Raw genomic sequence first — 22,647 nt, 5'->3', positions numbered from 1 at the left:
GGCACAGAGGCAGGCAAGAGAGAGGTAGACCACACTAACACCCCTGATCCTACTTTATGCTTACAGATGCTCTGATCTCTAGCTCCCTGGAACCTCTCCCATGGCCTACAGCCAGTGTCTGTCTGCATACTCACCTACGCAGCTCCCATCGGCTTCCTCAAACCCCACAGCACAAAGGCATCGGCCCACGGGTACCAGCCACTCGCCGTCAGTGCTGCAATGCATCCTCGGGGGAGAGCCCACTTCTTCAGCTGCATACTCCACACAGACCCCGGGCACTTCTGTCAGCCCCTCTGAACTGGCTATCGTCTCTGGAAAGCGGGCCAGGCCCCGCACTGCCTCCGGGCAAGTCTTGTAATACACTCGGACAGACACCATCGCTACGCAAGCCCCGGAGTTCTGGAAAGCCAAGTAGAAGCCCCGGCGAGACAGCTTCCCAATGGGGCATACTTCTGTGTTCAGCTGCATGGCACCCGACTCGATGTCTCTGCTTGTGAAACTTCGGTCTGCTGCCACAGTGTTGAGCTAAGTGAAAGAGAAAAAGACAACAGCTTTAACATCTGAGCAAGCAGCAGCAGATGAGATACCCATGCCTCTCAAATTTCTTTTACACTAAGGCCTTTTAGAGGCTGTATGACTTCTAATGCCAGTGCACTGAATGCTTTCTTTGCACTTGGAAGAGGTGTTAACAATGGGGTCCACATCCTTTCTTGCCTCCATACTTTCCATCATCTCCTTTCAACTCCTTTGCAGTCATTCACTAGTCTTACACAGTACCCTATGTTCTGGGTCTCTGATCTCAGAGGTCTTTAGGAACTGCCCCTAAAGGAGCAAATCTCTCTTCTGTGCTGTTTTTCTTTGTTTGCAAATTGTATGCAGTAAAATCACAACACCGCTTAGAGTTGGTTTTTTAATTGACCAGTGAATTACAGCTACCTGTTTCTAGGCTGTAATCTACTGCAAGGTGCTTGTCATGCAGCACTCAACATATTTCAGCACTGTAGATACTTTGGTGAAAAATGCTCCCACGCTCTTACATTCCCACTGCTCTCAGCAAACATAGGATGAGGGTGACTGAGAGATGCTTTCAGTGCTTGGACATACAGGAAAGGCCTCTGTGACATGGTGTGAAATGGAAAAGCTGGACTGCAGGTGGGGTGGCCCTTCTTCTCAGACGGAGAGCCTGATAACTGATCTCCACCACAGGCCCCTCCCCATTGCATGACACCACCCGCTCCGTCTAGTTGGATGACATGAAAGGATCTGCACAGGAGCTGCATCTGGCAGTGGGATCATAAGGCAGGTTTAGGAGTTGTGGAGGTATCGCACAAATTCAGGTAGTAGACTTCAGGGGAGGTGGAGGAGCACTGGGGAGGGAAGGGAATCAGTTACCAGAGTCCTGCTCTGCCCATGGTGGCCTATAATGCTCTCTGTTTTCATCACATGCCATTTAAACTGCAGAGAAAAGGGCAGTCAAATAATTTAGGTCTGTGGCTTCTTTTAGGACAGAACTGGGTTATCGAATTTCCTCTACAAAAACACTGAGGTTCCCTGTTCTGCAATTCAAATCTTTCTATGGCAAGAGGACACTACGCTGGGGAAAATAACAGTTAAAATACAGAGGTGCTAAATACTTTCACACAAAGGAGAATGTCATTATTGCAAGCCATCACCTCCAGTTTTAGAAAATAAGACCCTATATCTCATAACAATCAGGGTAAATAATCAGGAGCACAGAGACCTGAACTGAATTTTGTTCTTCGCTTGGACTAATCTTGCTTTATTACCTAAGGTGAGTCAAATTCCTTTGGTCTCTGCTTTACTCTTTCTAAAAATTGGTGTAACCACCCAGCACAGTTACAGCCCTTCAGAATCCTTACCTACATGGTGCCCAGTTAAATAAGCGGTTACGCAGAATGGAGGTCTGATCTCATATGAAAACTCCAATGCCTCCTGTGGCAAAGACTGCTCAGAGCATCACTGAGGGCATTGGGGGCAAAGTTTATTCTAAGGACAACGCCTACTATCCATGTCCCTCCCCAGATGCTGGTTCTCCTGGCCTCCCCCAGACAGCAAGACACACCTAGTTTAAGCTGAAAGATATGAGTAGTTTAACCTGAAAGATATGACTCAGTCTTCACCCCCAGAACTACGGACCTTGATGAACAACGGGCGGCGGAACTGGATCCCAACATCTTGTTCAGACTCCATGTAATAGAGATTGAAGGTCTCTTTGCAGGTCACCACTTCACCTCTGAAGCTCTTGCAGTCCCTCACAGTAAACTTTAGCTCCACATAAATGCGGGAGGCTGCGTCACCTCGGTAAATCCAGTTGGTACGAAGCCAGTGATCAGTGTCACCCTCAGAAAGCACACTGCAGTCCTGGTACATATAGACCGGGGTGCCATTGATCATCTGCTGCACTTCACTCCACTGCTCCCAGGGTAGAAGAAAACACACATTGTTAGAAAGATGTGAGAAACAAGTTTCGTTTCAAATATGACAAAATCTTGCCTAAAAGATCAATTTCTATAAAGCATTCAGGGCTCAAAGCCTGGCTAGCTCAAAGGTCTCTTACACTGAGCATCCTGCATCTATGGGTCTAGAGCCCCATATCTGTGTCAACTCTTTACACAGGGAGCAGAGAGGACACTGTAATTAGGATCTGACTTAACGCCAAACTGAAGGGAACCACTGTGCATGGACCCCTGCACAGCCCCTTCATCCTAGCTTGGTTCCAATTTCTTTCTTTCATACACTGCCTTACATTAGATTGAGAAAAAGACCCACTACTCCCATGTACTGGCCACTTCTCTCTGCCACCATTTATATTCAAAGTGTACAGTAGGGCACACCAGATCAGGACTATTATCTGCCCCTGAAAATAATGCACAGCACTCTGGGATAAGAGAAAAGATGGCCCAACACAATGGGAAGGTCAATTGCAGAAGGACTGTGCTAGAGCAAGCACTCATTAATTTGGAGTTCACACTTCTTTAAGTGTGATATTTTGCAAACCTTAATTTAACTATTAAAACTCAGTTGATTTTCCTGACTTCATACTAGGTTCTGCTTCTTCCCTAGGCAAATAATGACAGAGAGGAGGACATGGGCCCAGCCGGTTATATGACCTCGTTGATACTAGTCGTATGAATCCAGTAGGGTTTGATACGTATTTTAACGTACACTTTTGCTGAATTTTATGTGGTTCTAGTTTTGTTTCCTCACCACAGGTCAGATATAAAATGCAAAGAATATTCACTTTGGAGTAAGTCACACATAAGAACTGAAAACTTGGAAAGCAAGGATTTGTCCACAGGGAAAATAACTTAGATCCTTCTTCCCCCCATGCTAAGACTGCCTTTCTCATTATGCTTTAAATGTTTAATCAAATTAAATTGAAACAAGTGCCCACATAGGTACTGGCACAAGTTTAAGCATCTTGGTTTTAAATCACACCTCAGGTTAAGACACAATTTAAACAAGGCCTCAGTCTCTATGTTACTCTAGACTTCTCAAGTCTCATGGGCTGAGCATGAGATCACACACTTCTCCAGCACCACCACCTCCTGGATTCACAGCACAATCCTGCAGCCTCTCTCCTAGGTTCTGATCCCACAGACCAGGTCACTCTGCTAGTGGAACACAAGAGATGGACCCACGGAGTGCCAAAGGAGGCTCTGCTTTTATGCCACGACTTAGAGCATACCTCCTATGCAGCCCCATTCTGAAAACTGCCCGAGTGCTTCCTCCAAGCCCTGCTGATAGTACAACCTCCTCTCTGGCTGATTTCAGCAATCTACTTAAATGCATGCTAGCAGTCTCCTCCCAGGAAGTTCTGCGGATGGTATCTATGTGTCCCTTCTTGTTTCCTTTTTCCCTATGTAATTAATATCCAGTGTTACCCCGCCCTCTTAATCTGATCCAGCTGGCATATACCTGCACCACACAGGATTTGCACTTATTTCACTTACTGGAGATCAAAGGACTTGGGATAGCAAGAGAGAGAAACAGACTGATCAATCTCAATTGATCAACCAGAAGAGGCAATCACTTAATCACCTCTTGCACTATTTCATTGAAAATCTTCTGGAAAATGCTACAGAACTGAATTTACAACACATCGTGAAGTATATAGGAATAGAAGAAAAGAAGTTAGAAAGGAGAATAAGAGCAAAGTAGCTTTTGCAAGAAACTGACAGTGTTAGGACTGGCTTTTAGAAGTGTTTTTCCATGGGTGTCTGCCTCCACCAAGCTGATGGGAAAGGCATAATTGTATTTGAAGGCCCAGAGTTAGACAAGTTTCCATTAGCAGTTTATCCTAAGGCAGTACCACAGACAAGTGTCACTAGAAAGCGATTTTCAGATGTCTCGCCAAAAGATATGAGCTGTCCTGAATATACTATTTTCAAAACCTAAGTGATACAGGACCAAAGTTTTATTTTCAATAGTGACAACTCTAGCAGAAAAATTTCCCTTAAACTCTACTGCTAGAAAAAAATCCAACTGCTAACTCGTGTATTTCTTAGCTCATCTCAGCCCAGCTTCTTCCAGACTGAGCTCTTCAGGGCAACATGCAGTGTGGTGCAAAGAAACAAGAAGGGAGTCAGATTTGTTTTTTCTAGACTCTACTGCTGATGGGTAAAGGAAGTAAAATGAGGATATTATTTATGCTAACAATACAGAACTATTGTTAAATATGCTTGTGCCTTCTTTTCATTATTCAGTGAAGCTTTTAAATTCAAAGTAGTAGAGGAAAACTGTTAACATGCAACACTTAATGAAAGGGTGAGTAGTCCAGACGTTGCTAGGCAACTGTCTCACATCCTCAAAGAATCTGCTGCAAAATCAAAATGTATGCCTCTGATTTTTAATATAATGTTCTTAATAAACATGTGTGGTAAAGTCTGGCTCAATCAATATTAATTACTTGGCTCTCCAGTTTGTCTGCCAATAACATTGAATCAACTTCCCTCGATAACATAACTTTCTACCTATTTCATTCCAGACACTGTATCCATACTCCAGTCATCAGTTTGGCCACAGGATGGGGATCATTCTTCTAGGAGAAGTGAAGGACAGTGCAAGTCAGACTTCTTCATTTCAGCAGTGAGTGAACTGTGGTTTTACAATGCTACAAAAAACTTTCTCATGAGATTCAGAATCATAGAAAGACAGGTTGGAAAGGACCCTCGGAGATCATCTAGTCCAATTCCCCACTCCAAGCAAGCGAAAGAGTTTGTAAACTCTTTAGATTTTATTTTTTAAAACTCCTTTTCAACTCTTTTAAATTTAAATTCTTTTTTTAAGTTTAAACTGTCTTTAAACTAGTCAAACTTTTAAAACCTTTTAGAATTCTTAAAATGTTGCTAAGAAAACAAAAGCCAATGCATTAAGGAGAGGGCCATAAATTAGTAAATTTTTCTAAAAAAGTGTAAGGATGTAGCCATCAGATTTGAGAACAAAAGGGCGTTCTGTACTTATCAGGAACCCATACACTAACACAGGCACTTAGTTCCAGAGATTTGTTCTTGCTAGTCTTGGTGTGGTGGTATAATACAGAGCAAAATAATTCCAGCACAGCAATTGGTGTTAAGTGAATGACAACCTCAAAGCAGAAGTACTATCTCAATAACCTCAAATCACTGCGAGTTTAGGAAAAAGGAAGGCAACCTTCCTCCCATTACTAGGTTGGATTCAATATAAAGAAAGCAGTTGTGGAAATGAGCTATCTTTATGAAGGCAGTTCAGAATTAGTGAATGACAATCTGGAAGGGCACCTGTAGATATTTTAGTAAACAGTATGGGTTTGGTCTGCCATATGAATAAAAATCTAAAGATAAAATAAGGAACCTTTTAATATCTGCCTGGATCGACTCTGAATTGATTATACAGTTTGAAGCTCCGAAGCCTAAGGAAGGCTTACTCTGCTTTTTCTATAAGTGAGACTTCTCTAGGTAAGGTCTGTGTCAAGGAGCCCATCTAGGACAATCTGTGATTCCTCCATCCATCTGTGGGCTACTCTTCCTAGGATCTGCCATAAGGTATAAGATGGAAACAGAGACAGTTCATTTATCTTCTCGGATCTACTGTCTCAGGCTCTGCAGGCATCAGTGAAGTGGTCTCTTGGTTTTTATGTGGAAAAAAAAACCAACAAACTTTTGATGATGACAAATACAAATTTCATCCCTGCTACTAAAGAGGTAGGCTACCAGTGAGAGAGGCAGCAGACTGTGACAGTATTGCAAATGCTTAGGCTCAGATGGTCATCAAAAGAGCTTGTGGCTCGCAACAGTAATGCCATCTCCAGTTCCAGCTTGCCAGGGACTTGCCCTGTCTCCTCTCAGGTAAGAGCCTGCCTGCTGTGACCTGTACTTCATTTGCTTTCACATTAGCCTAGCACAGTGGCTTCCAGTCTGTGGCCTGCAGACTCCTGGGGAAAGGCACAGTGATACTTTTAAGAGACTTACAGAAGGCAACAACAAGGCAAGCATCTTGCCAATAGGCTTAAAGTTACTAAACTAAGATGCATGTCTCCATGGAAAAGTTAGGAGTTCATACACCAAAAACCAGTAACTTGGTTAACTTAACCCAGAATCTTTCTGGGTGGGATGATATATTTTTTCCCCACAATGATCCATTGATTATTTTCAGGGAGGAGCAACTGCATTATGTAATTACTTGACCTTTAGGGCACTAGCACATAGGTCTCCATCCCACCCATCTCCTTCCAATTTAACTGGTACACAGGTTCTTACAAGAAGATAAGGTGCTAATGTGAGCCACAGAGCTCCAGTGCATTGATTACAGAACCTGTTTATCAAACCCAGGTTCTGCTGCCTGCTCATTCTCTGAACTGTCTGGCCACATTAAGGTCTTGCATGAAAACATTTCTGGTCACAACAGATGCTGCTAGGTAAGGGATGATGATACTCTAGTCCAACATTTTACCTAGCTGTTTTGGAACACTTGTTTTGTATATACATATTTTGCTAACACCCACTAACAATATCAATAACTACAAAAAGGACAGGAGTGGAAAATCAGATGGTGCATCTTAAGAGCTCATAATTCATGGCTAAAATCATATTACCAATAAAGCAAATGTTAGCTCTCATGTTAGTTTTGCACTACATTGTACATTGCATAGGATCCATTGTAAATGGAAGTGATTTTTTTCTCTTCATAGAATCATTCAGGTTGGAAAAGACCCTTGGGATCATCGAGTCCAGCCATCAGCCCTACTCTACAAAGTTCTCCCCTACACCATATCCCCCAGCACCTCATCTAAACGACCCTTAAACACATCCAGGGGTGGTGACTCCACCACCTCCCTGGGCAGCCTATTCCACTGTCTAACCACTCTTTCTGTGAAAAATTTTTTCCTAATGTCTTCGAGGCAAAGGGGTTTGTATGGTGTGTCAAGTATACTCCCAGTATTTACAGAGAGCATGGGAAATGAGTCTGATGGTGATGGGCAATACTTGCTCTGTTGGCATAGGTTCCTTTTAAAGATGGATCAGGTGGAATCCCACACAGAGACAGAGTAATTGTGCCTTTTCTTTGAGATGATCAAAGCTGCCTGGAGATGGCAGCATGAAAGTCACAGTGCAGAGCTGCCAGGCTCCAGGTCAAGCATAGAGAAGCCAGAAACTAGGTCTTAGAAGCAATGGAAATAACTTTCAAAGAAATCAGAGAGAATGGGCACATTTTTCTGCAACTCTGCCTCTGAGATGGTAAGAATCAGATTTCAAAGCATAGGTCCATCCAGCAAGGACACAGCAGGCAGCAAACAATATAAAGCCTTTCCCTTCTAATCTGACTGCCTGCAAACTCACCAGTATTTTGGTTGGTATTATAATAAAAGTTGGGGGTTTTTTTAATTTTAAATAGTCTGTTAAGTCTTCTTGGAGGATCATGCTATAGTCAGATTCATTTCAAAGCTCCAGCTGACTTTTGTGTTGACATGAGGAAGTTGAGTGAAGCTTGTCCACTTTCATTCAACAGCTATAAAAGGGTGAATCAGCTTCCTGAAGCTGCTAGGCAACAGCACTGTCATCACTGTAGTGCCTGAGCAGCCATGGTGATGAATGTCATGGTTGTAAAGCACCTTTGCTTTGGCTCAGAACATGGTCTTTTCTGCCCTTCAGGCCACAACACTGAGTGCACTAGTTGAGATTGCTACTTGGGTCTGTGGCAGTGATTGCATCCTAAGCCACCTAGTTGGTGGCTCATGCAGTCAGGCCTAAGGTGCAGATATTAATTTACACTTTACTTCCTCTCATCTCACTTTTTTTCTCCCCCTTCTCAGTAAAGTATGTGGATATGCATAGCTTATTTTTTTTCCTTCTCTCCCAAATGCACACAAAATAACTAATTTTCACTTAACAGACAACCATAAAGATATATCTCCACCAGCCTGCATATCAACAGCAGCAGGGCATGTCAGGATATGACCCTGAAGGCAGAGCTGTTCCCATTTCCAGTAGTTGTTGACTTTACTAAGCATTTGTCCCATATTTCTATACAGATCCTGTTCACTTGGAAGAGCTAATCCCCTGTGCCTGATACTTAAGCTGAGAGCAGCCTGAGGTACATACTGCTACTCTATTCTAGGTTCAGAGGTGATGACATCCCTTTGAGTTAGTTCTTAAAGGACATGCATTGCCAACAGTTGGAATAGATGCACATAATAGCATTTCTGATGGTTATTTTTCACACCACCTTTGGATGCTACAAAAAGCAGACTGGCCAAGACTCATTCTGGGTAAGACTATCCGAGTAAGATACCAAGAAGTCTGATTAAGTGGACTGGCCAGGTTTAATGAAATAGGAGTGCTGTGCTGGAATCACTTGCAGGGCTGTGTGGCCCTCAACACTATTTCCTTCACAAACAGGCCTATCTGTCTGAGCAGAAGTGGTGGAAACAGAAACCAGTCATCAGCTGTTAATAACATCCGGGACGCTCTTAGTCTGGTGGAACCCAACCTCATCTTGCTAGAACCTGAAGGCATGTAAACATTATCATGTGGTCAGTGATATAAAAGTTGCTTGACAGGTCACAGGTACTTGATCTAGTCTATTAGCTAAAAGAAATAATTGAGCAGTGTAGAATTTGTACTGTGACTGGGATTTAAGAGGAAAATAACAGCATCAAAAAACTGAGCAATACCTTACTCAAATTGCACTTCACACAGCTTTGGCAGCTGCTATGTTCGTAATCAGACCTCCTGCAAAACATGGGGTGCAGAACTGCACAAGAACTGCATCATTTCCAAAGTTTTTCAGGTGCCTTTGGAGCCACAATAGTGGCAGTTAGTGGCTATTTATGAATAGCCTCTGGGATACATTAAATCACTGGGATTAAATGCACAGCCTCAGTCCTGTGTGAAGGTAGACTTCAGAAAAGTTGAGCAGATCAGGTGCCATGCACACTGGGAGACCTAGTATAAAGTTTAACACTGATAGCAACCCTTTGAAGTATGTGTGGAAGGAAGCAAGCAAGAGTATGGGTAGGAAAAAAATTATGTCCTCCACCCCTCCAGACATAGGAGATTGAGAACAATGGCAGCCTAGAAAAGAGACTAAGAAAATCATCTGGATGCTTTAAGAATACTATGATTCATGCAGGAATATAATTTGGGAAAAACAAGCTCCACAAACCAGCTATCAGGTGAGAACTGAGCATTGCTGAACCTTTAATAGTAATAAATATGACACGATTTGGCAATTAGTGACAGCCGCAGAACTCAACTGATTTCTGAAATAACAGATATTCAATTTAAAAACATAGTAACTGTGAGAAAGGACACTTCTACAAGCAAAGACAGCTGTAGAATTGGTGAAAGCATGCCTCCTAAGAAAACATACCAGCTGAAAAAGAATAAAGTGTGTTTAAGTTACGACAGCATGGAGACAGAAAGTCATACTGAGCAGCCCTGTATGCAGCATCCTACAATACAAATGCCTAGGAACTTATGTAGTCATATATATTCATGAAAGTATGACTGGATTATGCAAATACTATTCACATACACAAAAAGGAAATTGGAAACAGTGGATAAAAGGAAAACTTCAAGATAGGCCCACAAGCTGGGGGTGAAACAATCATAGCAACTAAAGACAAATATTGGATTGCCCAATACGTTGTATCATAGGATTACATAAACTGATACAGCAGATCCATAGGAATAAATATTACAGAGTTCAAAACACTGAATCAAGTAAAACTGGAAGGACCTTTTGGGTCTGGGCTAAAAATTCAAGCTCAGAATGTTAATGAACAAACAATGCAAAACTTATCACGTACACACAGAAAGATTTAGGTAGGAAGGGACCTTTGGGTCTCTACTCCAATCCCTTGCTCACAGTGAGGCTAACTTCAAAGCGAGGTTGGGTTGCTCAGGGCCTTGTCTATTAAAAGCAAAATGCAAGAGGATAACATGATTCCTCATCACCACCTGTTCAAAGTTGATGCAATTATACTTGAAAGCAAAATAGAGATAAATAACTTTTTATACAGTTCTTTTACAAGCTGCCAAGAAGCAATGCTACTATGCCCAGTAACTGTTCATGATAGGATACGAGAAGTCCTTTTTGGACAGTTTTGGTGATTTTTGAAATCAGTTCAAGTAGCCAGGCTGTTTGTGCAGCATGGGGAGCCTTAAAAGAAATGTCAGAGCAGGTAAATTCTGGACTCCTGACACCTTCGAAGTCATCATCATTAGCTCTCCACTATATGTTAAAAGATGGGAATCTACCACTAGTACTGTAATACATCTCCCCATGCCCAACTTGTATTGCTGTCTCAAAACTTCAAAGACAAAAAATTTATCAAGAAATTTGTTAGATGATGGGTGGTGGGGTTGGTAAAGTAGATAAGAAAGTGATTACAGGAACTACAGTCTGCCTTTTTAAGGGCTTAGTTTCCAATAGTAGCCTAAAATGAGTGAAACCCTTTCTAAACAGCTACTACAAAGCAAGCTAGCACAAACATTTCATCAAACCTCTACAGACACTTTACTTAAAATACACACACTTTAAGACTACCTTTAAGCTTAGGCAAGATTTCACTCCCAGTTAATGTACTCTAGAGGACCAGTAAAATGACCCATGCTGTCCAAAACTGACTGGTATTCAGCTCGGTGTTCTTAGGCTGAGAATGTGTTAACAGAAGCATCATCTGTAGATACAGACCAAGTCTGACCATGAAACAATCACACATGACAAGCCACTTTATCCACTGTCACTGGCTAAAAGTAAGGACAAAACAGCAAGTTCACCAACGACACCAAGCTGTGTGGTGCAGTCACACGCTGGAGGGAAGGGACGTGCCATCCAGAGGGACCTGGACAGGCTGGAGTGGTGGGACATGCAAACCTCATGGAGTTCAACAAGGCCAAGTGCAAGGTCCTGCACGTGGGTCAGAGCAATCCCAAGCACAAATACAGACTGGGTGAGGAGTGGATTGAGAGCAGCCCTGAGGAGAAGGACTTGGGGGTATTATTGGATGGAAAACTGACCATGAGCCAGCAACGTGTGCTCGTAGCCCAGAAAGCCAACCGTGTCCTGGACTGCATCAAGAGAAGTGTGGCCAGCAGGGCGAGGGAGGGGATTCTCCCCCTCTGCTCTGCTCTTGGGAGACCCTCCCTGCAGTGCTGTGTCCAGCTCTGGGGGCACCAACATCAGGACACGGACCTGCTCAAGCAGGTCCAGAGGAGGCCACAAAGATGATCAGGGGGCTGGAGCACCTCCCCTGTGAGGACAGGCTGAGAGAGTTGGGGGTGTTCAGCTGGAGAAGAGAAGGCTCCGGGGAGACCTTAGAGCGGCCTCCCAATACTTAAAGGACTACAGGAAAGGTGGGGAGGGACTCTTGATCAGGGACGGTAGTGCTAGGATGAGGGGTGTCAGTTTTAAACTGAAAGAGGGGAGGTTTAGATTAGACATAAGGAAGAAATTCTTCCCTGTGAGGATAGTGAAGCACTGGAATAGGTTTCCCAGAGAAGCTGTGGCTGCCCCCTCCCTGGAAGTGTTCAAGGTCAGGTTGGACGGGGCTTTGGGCAACCTGGTCTAGTGGAAGGTGTCCCTGCCCGTGGCAGGGGGGATGGAACTAGATGACCTCTAAGGTCCCTTCCAACCCAAACCATTCTATGATTCTATGATGAGCATATTGACACAAATCCAGCTCACAGGTGAGAGATGTCTGGCATCTGAAGTTAGGTGCAAGTAGCAGTGCGACATGAAAAATACCCTTCAACTCTATGTAATACAGCTCAGATGTTTCAGTCTGTTACTATCAAGTTAGTCAGATGATTCAGTATTAATCTTAGCTCTTTTGTGTCAAAAAATGTTCTGAATTAATCTCAGTTCTCTTTTGAACATATTTACTTCTTCATTTTGGAAGAATGGTTTCAGAAACAGCTGTTCAAAGTTCTGATTCCAAGATATTGCCCATTGTTCCGTTTCTGCTTGTGGCAATCTGCCAGCCTTCCACCTAACAGTTATTGGGAAATGACATAATTAGACAAATCGCTGCAAAAGAGTTGCTCATCAGAAGTCAACGAATCTATTCTTCATCCTCTGTTGTATCAGTCATCAGTATCCTGATCTATGGCTCTCAGGCCATGTATTCCAGCATCTTCTACAATTCCCAGTTACAACTACTATATTTTAAATATACATATTTTTAAAAGCAGATGTAGCACAAGCAGAAGGGTATGTCAACTCCTAGCAGCTCTGTGAACCTATTGTGCAAAAATCAGGTGTTCTGTAACAAAGGTTTTGTCTTCTTTCTATCAGATTATTTTCACAATGCACTTTTCAGTGTTTTTTTCCAATCTCTCCAAGAGGCAGACTTCATCCTGAACATGCCTAGAGCCTAGTATTGGGTTAAAATTACCACACAGTTGATAGGGACAACAAAGGGAACAATGGGCAAAACATGATCTACATGTATGTCTCACTAGGGCACCTGTTTTGAGTAAGGTATAATAATAATAATAATAATAACCAAACCAGCTGTACTAATGAAACAAATGCAGTTATGCCAGTACAGGAGAACCTCACTGTCTGACTCTAGTTCACCCAGCAAGACTACCAGGAGGAGGAGGAGGAGGCTGGGGTGAATTCAAACCAGCCACAGCACATTACAGAGGAAAGTTATGAAACTGAATTAGGAACAGGCTGAACCCAGGTCTAGTCTATAAGCAGCAAGGGAGAAGATTCATTCTCCACAGGAGAGCTTGGGGCTTGCTGGAAAGACAGAGCATGGATGAGGAACTGGAACTATGCATTAACATACATCCTTCTAACTACTGCAACATAGTGCCTGAATTCCCTTTTCTTTGCGCCTTCCTTCCACCACTTCCACAGTCCTGCTGTTACAAAGGAAACCATCTTTGATAACGTAGGTTGTGATGCTAGAGGGACTGCTCAACTGTACTTCATACAAAACAGCTGTGCTAGTACAAAAGTAGCTGAGAGCCCAGCTGTCTTTTTGGGTCCAATTTTGCAGTAGTTTCAGGAGGAGATTCTGAAGCACTTCCATCGATTTAATTTTACAGTCATGAAACAAAGGAAAACATCTCTCTCATTATCAGGTGTGTGGGCCAAACACAGCATTAGGGCTGGGCGTAAAGCCCTAGAACCTTGTAGCCCACCCAGTAAGCGAGACTGCTGACTCATGAGTTAACAGTTATTTCTTCTGTCAGCTGCTGAGTTAAAAAATGTGTAACTGAATCATTTAGTTTAGTACTCAAGAGGAAAAAAGACAGAACAATCTTAGACAAAGATTCTAAATTCTTGAGAGACTTGGACACAAAAACGCTTCTGCCATGGCTATTTGCCCCCAAAACGACACACAGATGTATTTGCAACATGTTAGAATGAAAAACTGGGGGATGATTTGATTTTTTCCTTTTTCTCCATTAGATTTTATTACTTCATGGAAACAATATATTTCAAGGACCTGTTTAATCACTGAGAGCTACTGGAAGTCAATGACGTGTCAGTCCCCAAACAGCTGGCTAGCAGATGAGGCTGCAGAGTTGAAGGGGCTGCAAGGGACAGAGACTTGCAAAGCATACAATGTCCAGGAGAGGGTGGAGCTGCAGAAGCCCGATTTTGGGAAGCAGGGTGAAATTTCAACTTGGATAATGCTTTTCCATCATTTAGTACTTCCAGTGGCTTCCCTTCCTTGAATGTGTGTACTCACCCCTACTTCTGGAGGGTCTGGAAGCCAGCCCAGTTCACCCTGTGCAGTGCTTGTGTCAAGTAGATCCACTGAAAATCAGAAGGGAGAGAAAATAATCAGTGACTCAATTCATATGGCACATGGAATGGCTTCATCCTCTCATTTTGTCACAGAAGACAAAGCCTGTGCTTCCTCTCTCAACCCCACATCCTTTGTGAGCTTTTACCTTCGCAAAGCATGGCCAGAGTAAGGATGGGAAGATATAAGACAGTTCAGCTAGTCAGAAGGTTTTCCTCATATATGAGACCCCCTTCCCTTTCACCCTCCTCTCAAGTAATACCGACACACATCCGAAAAATGCAACCCTGACAAATTTTTCCACTTCCTAAAGCTGCCCCAAAATGAAAACAGGAGGCTGAAGCCTATTGAAAGGGGAACCCAGCATCAGCAGCTGAACATATCTTTCCTTGAAACAGGAAGGCAGCAGACAAAATGGATGAAAAGGCAGGCAATCAAATAAATTACTAACACAAAAGACCAATCAGTGTCGCCTAGAGGTACTATATAGTGCTTGAAACACAGGAGGAAAGTACAGAGGCAGTGTGAAGTTGCAGAAGGGACTTTCCACTGTCACAGTTCCCAAAAGCCATGCATCAGTTGCTCAAACGGCTTCAACCCTCTACCTCTGACCCAGGCTGCCCACGATCTGATGGTGGCCTAGAAATCGTTTCACTTTCTCCCCCCCACGATTGTTTTAGCCACGACAGCAAGAGAATAATGGATCCCGGGCACAGCATTGCCACCTCTTGCAGAACTGCCCTGCATGACTGTGTTAAGCTTTGGCTCCTGGAGTCACATGACAAAGGAGAAATTCAGCAGTATGTTCATTTTTAGCCCTCAAAGAAATTTGAAAGTGTGATCAGAGTTTGCCATCACATCTTGATCTGAAGAGAAGTTAAAAATGTATCACTTCATAGACAAACAGGGAGAAGAAAGAGGAGTTGGAATAACTGTACTGCTGGATGTGCAGCTTCGTGCCTGCCTTTGGGTCTGCCAGTGCTGCCAGACTATACTACTGGTTTCGGTACACCTATCACAGCCCCAGCTTGGGAACATAGGAAACAGGAAAAATTCCTTGGATTCTCTTTTAGATTCCTGTGGGTGTATTCAGAGGGATCATTTCTAAACATCTCAGAAAAGAATTTGGGGGTGAAAGATAGGAGGGGGGAAATATTTAAATAACATTTAAATAACCAGATTTCCTCCCCCTCATCTGACTGCTTTAGAAATAGTCTGCCAACTATAAGTAATAGAGTGTAAAGTGCAGATCAGCAAGAGTCCTGTGGAATGAGGAAGCAGGCTGTGGGCCCAGAAACAGAGATAAGAGGGATTGCACTGTGTTCTCACCTCTGAAACATCCTTTCAGGATTGGGAGAAGGGAAAAGCAGGAATCCAGGTTTTGCAAGTTCGCAACGTTCACAGCGTGGTCATATGGCAAAACCTTCCTAGCCACAGACTCCCTGTCCAGACAAGGCTCCTCACTCGCTTCCCTTCTGTTCTCAATCTCTCTATTTGAGATACTATTTTGTTATTGGCTCCAAAAACTCCCAGGGTGAGGTAGCCTGTCCTTCCAGAACCATCGCCCAGATAATATCTATCCCACACACTTCAGGCCTGAAGCAGTGATGTGGAAGTGAGAAAGGCTGCATGGCAAGTTCTAGCAGAGCAAGGGAAAAGGAACTCAGAAGTGGCTGGGATGGGAACCTTCCAAAGCCCATGTGCTGTGCCACTGAACTATCGGCCGCGGCTCCTTCAGCCGCTGACTGCCCACTGGAGGGGCAAAGTCCGTTCTCAAGAAGTACCTCTCAAAGTGAAACCCAGAACAGGGATTCTCCAAGGAAAGGAAGAATGAGTCTGCAAGGCTACAAGAGCACAGGGAATACAAGTACTCAGAGGCTACTAGCTCTTTGGTCCACAGCCTCACTGCTAGGAATCTCACATGGCTGTCAAGCCACAGGGGAGGAGGTCTCCCCAAAAAGAAGAAAGACTTCAGATAAGAGAGGACAACAGGGAAATGAGCTGTTCCCAGATAGACACGGTAAGAAAGAGTCAGATCACAGACGCAGCTCAAATGAGATGGTTGAGATAGGGGAGAAGCTGGCAGAGAAGTCCCTGCGTGTTACTGCCAACTACTGGTCACACACTTACGGAAATCAGAGCCTGTGTGGCACTACCTTAAATTACTTCTCACCTAGGCTGGCCTTCTCCACAAGGTCTGCTAGCTGCATCCATGCAGCTGGATCCTTAATACAAATGTGCCTGTCAAGAATGCTCTAGAAGAGCACTCAGAACTCGCAGAGTCCAAGAGAAGCCCATGGCTGAACTGCCAGTTATGACTAAGTCCTCTTGATCGAAAGCCTGGAGCAGCAAAGGAGAGGGCTGTCCTTAGGATGGAAAAGCCCCAACACCTCTCACTGTGCAAAACTGAGACTAGAAGTCTCTGGCAGGAATTAACTGCAGGAGGAAGTAGGGAACAGAACACAGAACACTCTTCCTCACCTCTCTATTAATAAAGTTCCCATTCCCCAGATGTTTCATAACTCCTGTGAAACTGCCAAGATGGAAGAAAAAAAGTTCACTACATCTAATAAAAGGGACTAAGTGGAACAGAGAAGGCAAGCAAGGAAGTCTTAAGAGAAGAGGTGGAAGAGGAAGCTGTAAAGCCCAGCTCGACCTTCCAACACTGTGGCAGGTGAAGGAGACTCTCACCTTCCAAGCCTCTAAAAAAACTGACTGTCCTCTTGCTCACAAGGGTTAACCCCCAAGAGGACTCCCCGAGGAAACTGCAGGTGTGTAGGCGGGGGGGGGGGGGGGGGGGGGGGGGGGGGGGGAACTTTCTGAGTTTGTTTAAACTTGTTATCTGCAAGGCTTGTGTTTAAGGGAAACAGAGGCAGAATTCTCTTGGATCACTGGATATGTCGAGGCATTTGCGCTTCAACTGAGAGGGGGTGTGATACAGGGAACTGTTCCCTGTATCAGGTGGAGAGGGAGGGAGAGAACATACCTGGACTCAGTTCATTGAGCCACCAAGATCTGGATGGGATTTGCTCCTGGCCTTCATCCCCCCACAGCCACCTGCCCTCCCCAGACACCCCAGTCCCTCTCCAGCTCCCTGGGGGCGGGCTGTGGTGTGTCCCCGGGGCCCCACGTGTGTTGGGCTGGCCCGGTTCCCAGCCCCTTGAAGAGGTCCTCCTCGGCCTGCCCCCCCCCCCCCCCGAGCCCAACCCTCCAAGCAGAGGGACCAGCGGGTCACGCTTACCTTCTTTCCCAGGCACCTCGGGAGGAAGAAGAGCCCAAAAGAGAAGGAGCCCGAGCGAGAGATCCATCCCGCTGGTGCCCCGGGTCCTCAGCTCCATGCTGGCCGGAGAGCGGGGCCGGCTCCCAGCTCGGGCCTCCGCGCCCGGGCTCAGGCCTCCGCGCCTCGGCTCAGGCTCAGGCTCAGGCTCAGGCTCAGGCTCGCAGTGCATGAACCTCTCCCGCAGCCTCCTGGCTGGAGCGCACACATTGCACAACCTCCCTGCCTGGCCCACACTTATGATGAAAGATCAAGGAAGGCGAGTGGGTGGAGAAGCCTTACTGCCTTTACCTGTTTTAAAGGGGCTGGTCACAGACTTCCCATCTGGCAGGCAAATAAACCCACCTTAAAGGCAGACACCTTTTTCCTGGGAGCCTCCCTCCACCTTTGCTCCACTCCTGGAAGAGGCTCCCGGTTGCCACCTCCTGGGCAGCCCTCGCCACCGTCCCCGCTCCCCATTGCCACCTCCCGGGCAGCCCTCGCCACCGTACCGGCTCCCGATTTCTGCCCCAGACCCCCGACCCACCCCCCCCGCGTCCCCCCGAGGTGCACTTGTAACTTTTAGAGATTAAAACAGCCCAGACACTGCGTTAAGAGGATGCTCGGTCCGCTTCTCCCTGTGATAATGTGGCTGAGCCGTCCTTGCAGTAGGTATTTAGCAAATCCATCCGTACACAGTGGCAGCGGCCCATTTTGTTCCCCAAGCTTGATAGCGTGTCACAGAGCAATAGCCATGCCACTTTATCTGGCAGAATTGCTGTTTTTCTTTTAGCAAGCTCCTCAGCATCGATGAAATGTGCCTGCTTTTCAATTAAAAAATCATGGGAGAGGAACTGAGCCTGGAGGAGTCTCTCTCTGTGTAGGAAGAACTCACAGGACTTTTAGTCTCCTTGAGGGACATAAATATGAAAGAACTTGCTTTTGTTATATCTCTTCTGCCATTCATCAAGGACATTACTCCTACCCATACACAGCTATTACACCCCTCTCCCTAAATTACAGATGGCATTATTCCTCCACTTGCTGTAAGGCTGCATTCCTCCTGCTCTCTTCCTCCTTCTTCCCAAGGAAGAATAAATAAAGGACTTTGTCAGGTTGCCTAGAGAAGTTGGGGAATCTCCACCCTTGGAGATGTTCCAGGCTCACCGGAACACAGCCGTGAGCAACTTATCTACCTCTGGAGTCAGCCCTGCTGTGAGCAGGAGTTGGGACTATAGACCTCCTGAGTTCCCTTGCACCTAAATCTTCCAGTGAGTTCTGTGAGACTCTAACCATACATCCTGGAAAACTAAAATCTATCCCAAGAAGTTTGAACACAGGCAAGAGAAATCTGAGAACAAATGGTTAAAATACTGAGCTTTACCTTGTACATAGCCCATGAAGTAAAATATCAGTACAAATAATTCATGTTAACGTCATTAAGAATAGTTGCATCTTAAATTTATTCAAGTTTAATCCTATCTAAAGTGCTCTTTCTCAGTCTATGGTGCTAAGTCTCAAATTTTCATGCCCACCTTTCCCACACATTTGAATGACTCCCACCGGAGCACCAGTATAAGGTTTCCTTGTCTACATCCCATACCTTGAGTTTGCACTAGTGGAATGTATCCACTTCAGTCTTCATTTGTACAATACTGTGCCTTCTTCAGTCATATGGACCCACGGCTAACTTCTCCTTTGTGATGGAAAAACATAGGCAAGGCCTTCATAGACATGAAATGGGAAAGAACCATTTGCAACTGGAGGGTAAGGCTCTAGGGCAGCTCGGGAGCTCACATCCTTCCTGAGGCAAAAAACATCAGTGCTGCAGCCTTACATTTGGTTCCTCAGGACTCACCAAGTTTGCATCTATAGAATCTCAGAAGTGCCAAAGCTCTGGGATGAAGAACCTGGGGATGCTCTGTCTCCGTTTCATTAGTGGGCAGATACTCAGGACATTTGATTTAAGCTATTAGGAATAGGCAGGAACAGATTTACTAGGGCTTATTGGAGAAAATGGCCTACAAAATATTTACTTTCTTTTTCTCCCCCTTGTTAGTGTTGGCTGATGGCCATCAGAAATTGGGGTATTCCAGATGACATACAATCAGAAATTGTATGTTCTGCTTTGTTATTTTGTAGATTGGAGTTCACCTACTGTAGCTCCCAGTCAGAATGTGTACAATGGTAGTCAAACAAAATACAATCTAATGTTACAGCAAGATCAAGATCTGCAGCAAATCTATAAGCAAGTGGAAGCAAAAAAAGTAGAAACCCCAAATGCCTGGAACTTTACTGATACCTGTAAAAGCTCTGCTGCATTGCTTGGCCATGTGTCCTCTGCACTGACATGCAGATCCAAAGGGAAAAAGAGGGTATCTACACAGATGTTGTACCCAGTACAGTGGAGTGCTACGTGTGAATTATTCATACAACTCTGCTGAGTATTTCATTGACAGGATCCTTTTGCTTGTGCATCATAAGGTTGGATTTTGTCTTTGTAAACCGTTGGACAAAACCAATTCCCTGAGTATCTAATAAAAAAAAATCGGAAATAACTTAATTTCAAAAAATCTTTGTCTTTACAATCATATTGTATGATTTACACCTAAACAACCTTTTCACTGTTATGGCTTCCCAGTGAGCTTCCCATCTCTGGCATGCATTTTGATGGTAATAAGGTAATTGCATCTTTTAAATTCACTCTCAGCATGTCTTTGGGTTGAATCTCATTCCGTGTTTCTAATCCCTCTGAGTATTTCTGAATCACAGGGCATATTTTTTCCTTCCATTTCCCAGTATCCTGTTTTATGTATCGCCGAGATTAGGTATCTAGCTGGAAAATATCACTACACAACACACCTGGGCATTCCTCCTACAGATATGTGGGCTTGTGGTAAGGAAAGTGAGGAGGAATGGTATGCACCAGGTCTTGATCTACTGTTGGGACAGTCAAAAGGCACTCCCAAGACTGATTTGGGCTGTGCTTCTTTTGAACTGGAGTTCAGACAGAACTCTTAATATGTTTCTTATAAATTGTTTACTGCGTTTGTTTTAGAAGTTTCACCACTGTTAAATGTCATTCTGGATGATGAATGAAACTGAATGAAACTGAACCTAGAACAATCTCTGGAGTTCTGCACTTCTTATTACTTCCCAAACTATCAAAGCATCCCTTTGGTATTGATAACTTGAATCTGTGCATCTTGAACTGCCTTTCAGTAAGGTGTTATAGTAACATAGATGTATAGAGCTCCCAGGGGCTCCAATCACAAGTCCCAGTGCAACAAGACCCACTTCAGTCTAAAGGAGGAACTTGCTCTTATTCTGTGGCCTCTGAGTCACTCCTTTTATCCACTATCTCTACAAATCTAAGCAAAATCTATGGCAGCTCTGTAGAGCATAGGGGATGCTGTGTTTCGATGTTTCATTCCCTGTAGAGCATTCATGCTCTCTCTCTTATTCTCACCTCCACAACAACAGTCTAATATTCTAGTGTTTTCTTTTTTATCTTGGAACGTTTCCTGGCTCTACTCCACCAGCAATTATCTTAGAGTACTGCAAACAACTAACTTCAGACAGTCTTCCTGCAGAAAATAGACTCCTACCATCTAGTGGTTTAAGCTGTTAAATTAGTTCTGTACATGGACTTTTTTCATTCAGAAACTCAGACTTTATTTTAAACAGATATTTTAAACTCCTACAAAGGAGCACAAGTGACTCCTCTTAATCACAAAGTGCTCACCCCTAGCTTAGGGACTTGAGGACTTCACTGCACAAGTAGTTAAGCTGGTTATCTTTGTCCCCTGAGAAGAATAACAAAGGCGAGAGCATGGATGAAGCTGATAGAGAGATGGTATAGATCTGGATTTTTATTCCCAGTAGAAGCAGGAGACACTCCATCACTCTTCCTCACATATTCAGAGAGAAACACCCTTGGACATGTACAGGATTTGCCTGAACAAGGCCCTGAGCAACCTGACACAGCTTTGGTGTTAACCCTGCAGTGAGTAGGTATTTGGGCTAAAGACCTCTAGTAGTCCCTTCCCACCTTAATCTTTTTCTGATTCTGTTCATCACCAATAGATGAACAATCATGTCGTCTTGCCAGCAGGAATAGAGACAGCTCCTTACTTAGGCTTCAGTCAAAACAAGAGGGCAGCTTCCCATATGTACTTTCCACCTAACAGAGATGGCATAGCAGTGGGAAGGACACAGACACGGACTAGAAGTCCAGTATCCCCACATAAAACTTCACTTACTTGTTCATCAGCAATGTACTCATAGGTATTTCTCTACCTACTAATGCCCTAGCTGGACACTTAGTTAGGCACAGAAGAGTATTTCTACTGTTGGCTGAACTGCAGGCTTTCTGGCTTCTGTCTCTTGATAATCTATCCTGCATGTGGTCTGCCATGCTTTTATTGTGCTTGCAAGACAGGAGTAAATTAAATTACTGTACCAAACTGAAAATGAGGAGGACGACCTTTCTTTTCCCCAAAAATTACCTGGAAAAATTCTCTTGCCTTCATATCCCAGCTCTGCTCCCCGTGGTGGTCCAGTGGGTGTGGAGCCCGAGGTCCCTGCTGCCTCAGGGTGGTGTGGCAGGAGCAGAGAGCAGCCCACCCCACCCATCAGGACCACACGAATTTTAAGGGTGATGCAATCAGTTTTGTCTGGTGATGGCTGGGATTTTGTTTCTTTCCAAGTTAACACTTTTGGTCAACAGTGAAGCCATGGAGACACTGAAGGACCGATTGCAAAAAGAAAAAATATCTAAGCAAAACAGGGCTTTATTTATGTTAAAATACAATATTTTTGATAGACAAATGGAAAGCAATGCAAACCCAGCCATAATATAATCTGATTCATATTCCTATTCATAAAACTACCCTAAGTGGTACAAGTTTGGGTCACAATTTAGTTACTTCTGAATAGCTATTACAGCACATTTTGTACTTATAAATCCAAAAAGTGCAGTTCTACATTTACCACTCCTCTTCGAGAGCGCATGCTTCCTAGAGAGATTTGAACATATTTATTTATCTTGGTGGCATTATTTTCACTTTTTTCTTATTTCTATTACTGACTGCAGGAAATAAAAAAAAAAAAAAAGCAGAAT

At 44.1% G+C, this 22,647-nt stretch overlaps 1 protein-coding gene across 1 annotated transcript in view; it reads right to left on the bottom strand.

Moving 5' to 3' along the window:
• Positions 1–17,753, bottom strand: part of EPHA1 (EPH receptor A1) — a 37,680-nt gene extending 19,927 nt beyond the window's left edge. Inside the window, exons 1-4 of the mRNA XM_074810443.1 lie at positions 17,511–17,753; positions 14,213–14,280; positions 2,158–2,433; positions 135–525 (exon numbers count right to left, since the gene is read on the bottom strand). Of these exons, the coding sequence (XP_074666544.1) occupies positions 135–525; positions 2,158–2,433; positions 14,213–14,280; positions 17,511–17,718 (943 nt within the window). The 5' untranslated portion in view covers positions 17,719–17,753. The remainder of the gene's footprint in view (positions 1–134; positions 526–2,157; positions 2,434–14,212; positions 14,281–17,510) is intronic.
• Between the last annotated feature and the right edge of the window lie 4,894 nt (positions 17,754–22,647).

This window comes from Strix aluco, chromosome 2 (assembly GCF_031877795.1).
Source record: "Strix aluco isolate bStrAlu1 chromosome 2, bStrAlu1.hap1, whole genome shotgun sequence".
NCBI classification, from domain to species: domain Eukaryota; kingdom Metazoa; phylum Chordata; class Aves; order Strigiformes; family Strigidae; genus Strix; species Strix aluco.
This window is presented reverse-complemented; position numbering and strand designations above follow the sequence as displayed.